The following is a 6047-nucleotide window of genomic DNA, read 5'->3' on the forward strand; positions in this document are numbered from 1 at the left end:
TAAACCTATTAAACCGAATCAAACCCAAGTATACAAATTGGTTTGCGTTATAAATTACACAGTTCGGGTTGGGTTGAAATGTTGAAAATCCGAATTAATTGGATTAGGTTGCTAAATTTTCTCAACCCGCCAAACCCGAATCGAATCATGTACACAACCTTATGTCCGTGAGGGGTTTATACTCTTGGAATAGGCATTTGGAGAAACTCAAGGCAATTTTTTTTTTCCTTTGGGATTGACGATCATCCTGTTTACATTTTTATTGGTTATAGCCGATGATCAGAAGCACATTACTACTGACATCGTGTGTACTTTGATTTGGACATAGAATTGCCTATTTTTACTGCCTCTGCTCCTTTAGTTAATGACACTCAAGATAAACCTTATTTAAAAGGCCTGTCTCAGATTATGGTTGATTCTAAGTTTCTAACTTTAAATTGTAGAGGCCCCTCTAAATTAATATAGGTATAACTAGTTAAAACTCACATGTCAGATTAGGGAACTATAGAAAGAGAAGAGTAGGAGAGTAAGCTGCTGGTATAAGTCCGTTTTCAATTTCTTATTCATAAAGATAAACTATGCTGTGCTAGCTTCTTGTGTGAGAGCTATACAGAACACACACACTTGTCGTATAACTTCTTTTGAATTGATTTCGTATTGCTAGTTACAAGTAAATTTCAGTATTCCGGTACTTGGAACACCTGTGACATAATTAATGGTTAAGTATATTTAAAAGTGGGATCTTTAGTGTGAATGGGACAAACAAGTATGATCATGCTAATATCATTTTTCTGTCAAGCTGCAAGTTTTCCCTGTGTCCACCTAGCCAGCATCTCTAGCGCAGCTTGTGGTTGATCCATTGGAACCATATGACCAGCATTATGCACCTGTCGTTTACAAAAAAAATATATTTCTATTAGGATTTTGCCATTCAATCAGTTACTGGTTGCAAACAACAAATAGTGGGAGATACCTTGAGGAAAATGAGAGGTCCATAGCTTTGCATTATCCCTGCCTCCGCACCAGCAACTGAAAATGGAACAGTCGGAGCTCCTGCAAAGTTCTTCTGACCAGACCATTGCATGGCATGAGCCCATCTCGTGTTTCCTGCAACCAAATAGGAATTCAAATTTCAGTGTGCAGATATCCAGGTAGATACTGTAGTTTCTACTTTTAAGTGATCAAGGTTTTGTGATGGACACTGCATGAGAAGCCAATTACTACTGTGTATTATGTCCATTTTTATTGGCTATCGATTATGTAATACGCATTTTTTTCTAATTTTTCACAACTTTGATATAGAGTTATGAAAAAAAAAGTTGAGCATTCTAGCGCATAGGGCTTGGGGAAGTTAAGAAAAGTACCCAGCCAGTTGCAGATAAGGTCGTACTCTCCTGCATATATCAGCGCGTTAATTCCATCTTCTAAAAGGGCTGGAATCCCAAGTTCAAGATCCTTCATCCAGTCTCCCTGCATGGCATCATACACGGTCCTACTACAGGATACCCAGTCAGTGTGTACCCCGAGTGCCTCTTTAACTGATGGTAGGTTCAAGAACGTATCCAAGCGTGAAAAATCGTAGCACAAATTCCCTTCACACTGCTTCCTAATATCATAGTACTGCAACCAATATCCATCATGTTCAGAATTGGTATCCATCGAATTATATATCTTGTCAAATAAAAAAACAGAGTTGGATCTATTTCTGCTCTCTTACATTTATGTTTCCAGCAATTTCCAAAATACTGCTGAATATGTTTGTGCAGGAATAATAAGCATCTATACAAGTATCATTCCCCTGGGTAGCTGATACAATACAAAAAGAACAATGTATATGTACTAATTAGCAAGATGATATCTTCAGCGAAATCATCTACTTTATATGTCAGGATGAGCATTACCGCAGAGTTGAATGTCCTGTTCACATCCTGGAATCATTTTATTGATATTGTCGAAATCAGATTTTGTGATTAATTTGTTGTCCAATGCAAAGTCAGTGTATGCTTTGTATTGAACTGCTGGATCAGTAAGGCCATTACCGATAGCAAAACCCTGATCGACATCCAATAAGTTAATCTGAGTAGAATGTTAGAAGTACTTGATAAACATTTTAGTTGCTTACCTTTAGGTTTATTGGAATTCCTTCTTTGTTTTTGTTTCCTTGATGAACTCTAGAGGCAAAAGCAGGGATATAGTGCCCAGCATATGATTCTCCAGTTATGAAAAACTCATTCTTTGTGTAGTTTGGATGCGCCTTGAAAAATTCCTGTCATTCCAAAAAATATTTAGAAGTCTCAGAAGTCGAATCTGTAGTCTTGTTAGTTTGTAAATGTTAGACAAATTGAGGATACCCTTTCTATTAAAATATAAAATATCATAGATTGGGTAATGAAATAAACAGGAACAGACTTACAAACCTGCAGAAAATCATATAAATCATCACTGACACCCTTCTCGTCACTTCGGAGGTCACTGGGATCAGATGAGTAACTAAAACCAGTCCCGACAGGCTGATCGACAAATATTATGTTTGAAACCTTGGATGCAAGAGGAACTGATCAGCGTGACTGAAACTATAATACTTATGCAATATAGTACATAAAAATAAATAAAAGTACCTTGTCCCAACCATAGGAATTCCAAGAAAGGGACATGTTTTTAGTAATTTGGAAAGGACCATTTTCATAGAACAAAGCCACTGAACTGCTACATCCCGGACCCCCTGTCAGCCATATTACAACAGGGTCGGATTTGTTCTGTCGTGATTCAAAGAAGTAATAGAACAGCCTGCAGAAAAAGGAAATTGCAATTTAATTTCATTTCCTCGCATGACAGGAGATTCTGACTTTATTGAAATCACAGCGCAAATATATTTGTGATTTAGTAATTTGTTATCCCATCGAGTAGCAGAGTAGAGATGTTGTTTCGGTCATCAGACATGAACCTAATGCTCATGGCTAAAACCCAAAGACAGTCATAAAAAAAACGGAATAGCAGACAATAAGGAATCTTGGTACCACACAAAATATAAATATTACCTTTAGGATCTAAAGAAACTGTTTCATTGACCATACCATATACACACAACTCCTAAATTCAAACAATGGATGCTGAAAATCGACAACTTAAAGGCAACCCTCAAGTTTACCTTGCATCTTTAGAATGTGGAAGCGGCAAAAACCCGGCATGCTGGCCTAAATCTTTGACAGTGGCTCCAGAATCACCAAGTACAGGAAATGTGATTCTCTTTTCAACAAGCCTGGAATTTTGAGTGGTATCCAGAGTGCCTGGTGGAACAATGTTGACATCGTGTTTCGGGTGTAAATTCAAGTCACTGATAAATTTATCTCTCAGTGATTCATGGAAATGGCTGTTTGTTGAAGCAGAGGAGGAGAAGGCTGAAACAGATAAAACAAGTATAACTAGAGAGGAAGACAGAAGAGAAAAAGATGGTGCCATGTTAGTTTGCAAGAAATGATTGATAAGATAATTGGCCCTTTTATAGTGGTGTCCCTGTCTATTTTTGTCATTGTGTATGTCCATTTGACGTGCCTATGTTACCCAGTTTTTGCCACTGATAGTTACACTTTTCATTTTTTCATATAAATGAATTGATTAATTTATTATCATCTCAGATTATGATTTCAATTGTAAAGCGTGTAACGGATTAAGTTATGGAAAAAAATTACGTAATTCGAATTCTAAAATATCATGCAGTAATTTGGTTTGAAACTGTATAAAAATGCAAATTGAAGGTAACAGAATTTAGTAAACAATTTATTTCCGATCATAATCGAGCTATCCCATCTCGTTTGGTTTGTTAAAGTAATGTTCCCTTTTGGAAAATTAATAACTCTGACCTGATATATCATAATTGATATGTAATTTATTACGATTTTCCTTCAAAATAGGTCAGCTAATGGTTATTTTTATCCTATCTCCCAAGGATAACTAGGGACAAACGGAGCCCTTTTAATGGCCGTGAAATTATCAGTTTATCCTTTTACTTTCAAAAATTACAAAATTGACATTCTTATAGAATTTAAGCTAAAATTAAGTAAATTTTGTTTACAAGGAGATTCAAACCCATCACTTCTTATGTCAAGGTACACGTCACTACCATTATGTTACATGTCTAAAAGAATCATTTTTAAAAATCTTATTAAATAAACTACATCGTCTCTTTCAACCATAATCTTTTTTCATTATTTTAACTTTAGAATAATAAAATGTTGATTTACATTATTTATTTAACGCTGTTTTTTTAATTTTCGTAGTTTAACTTATATTATATCCCCTTCTATATATTAAAAGAGGATTAGGGATAAATTAAGACATTTTAATGGCGGTAAAATTATAATATTACCCTTTTATGTTGGAAAAGTATAAAAATGTCATTCCTCATACAATTTTTGTTAAAAATTGGTATATTGTTATATTTACTAAACCCCAAATTTCCTACTCAAAAATTTTATGTCACTATCGTTGTGATAAATATATTCTTGAGTTTTAACAATTTTTTTATTACTTTAATTTTTGAGTAAATAAAATATTAGTTTATATTATTTACGTGTCTCCTTTTTATTTAATTTTTGTAGTTTTATTATAAAATTTTAAAAATATCATCACTTCATATTTTTTTTCACTCACTTCACATTTAAAAATTCTCTTAGTCAACCCCGATAACTTTTTATATTTTCATATATATATATATATATATATATATATATATATATATATATATATATTTTATTAAATAATTTTTTATAAAAAATAGTATTTAAAATATTATTATAATTTTATAATAACCTATAATTTTATTGATCAACTCTTTTACATTATGATAATATATATTTTTAATTTGTCATTCATTTACATTATAAATAAATTTTAATATGATTTGATATTAAAAATATGAGATATAATCAATGTTTTTATATATAACGAATTAGTAGACTGTTTTTTATTTAAAAAATATATTAAAAATATAAAATTATTTTTTTAATTATTCCCAGCATCGACTACATCCCCGCAAAATTCCCCATTCCGCACGGGGATCGGCGATAAAAAAAATTTCGTTTAGGATTCAAAAAAAAAGGAAGTAAGACAATTTAATGAAAAGTTAAATAATCATTTATCGTATTTAAAAATTATTTTTGTATACGTACAAATTTGTTTGAAATAATATTTTAATATATATAAAGGCTCGTGTCTAACACGGATTATTACGCTAGTTTTTAATAAATTTCTGAATGAGCGAAAATCGTGATAACATGAGAGATCTTAAAGACAAACATATTATGCTTACATAACGAGATGTTCCAAATCAATTTACAGAAAAAGTATTTCAGATACTAATTCGTCGCCTTCGTACAGTCCGTGTACAAAAAATCATAATTCACATCATTTTGTTCAGTAGAATATAATTGTTGTCCCAAAATTGTAGCCTCTTATGTAAAAAAACGATATGCAGTACAAATATATGGACGAGTGTGAGGATATTATAGATTATACATGGACATAGAACATAACGGGGACATAAACATAATTAGAATCGCCAAAATCTTCGAAGTTGATGTGCCGTAATGCATGATAGTAATCAATTTATTTATTTACCCCGAGCATCATAAATTATCTTTAGTACGTTCAGACTTCGACATCAACGATACGATTATTGAATATTGATTGTGGAACGAACCATCCTTCCTTTCTCATTCATGGCTTCTTAAAATTTTCAGGATTACGTGGATTAACCGGATCAACGGAGTAAATCGCACGGGTCAATGTCAAACTATCAATCCTGTACCTGTTTGTTTATCATTATAAACTAGCATAGTAACTCACACGCGTCATTTTCTAGATTTTTTTTATACTATACAATTATATTAATGAAATTTTGATCATTTTTTTATTGATAAATATTGTATAACGTTCTAAAACATATTAAAAATATAAGTTGAGTATTATCAATATGTATAATTTTCATGTAAAATATTAATAATGTTCATAATGTTTCTAATATATCTCACTAATTATAATACATATTT

The 6047-nt window shown here is 32.1% G+C and overlaps 1 protein-coding gene across 1 annotated transcript; it reads right to left on the reverse strand.

The window, feature by feature from the left end:
- Window positions 1–536: 536 nt before the first annotated feature.
- LOC141707404 (serine carboxypeptidase-like) lies at window positions 537–3459 on the reverse strand. The gene is made up of 9 exons (XM_074510545.1): window positions 3149–3459; window positions 2619–2787; window positions 2418–2537; window positions 2123–2266; window positions 1902–2052; window positions 1718–1806; window positions 1365–1620; window positions 974–1107; window positions 537–887 (listed from the first exon to the last, which is right to left on the reverse strand). Exons 1-9 carry the CDS (start codon window positions 3457–3459, stop codon window positions 795–797), a joined length of 1467 nt encoding a protein of 488 aa, XP_074366646.1. The 3' UTR covers window positions 537–794.
- Window positions 3460–6047: the final 2588 nt, after the last annotated feature.

Source organism: Apium graveolens, chromosome 2 (assembly GCF_009905375.1).
Source record: "Apium graveolens cultivar Ventura chromosome 2, ASM990537v1, whole genome shotgun sequence".
Lineage (NCBI taxonomy): Eukaryota > Viridiplantae > Streptophyta > Magnoliopsida > Apiales > Apiaceae > Apium > Apium graveolens.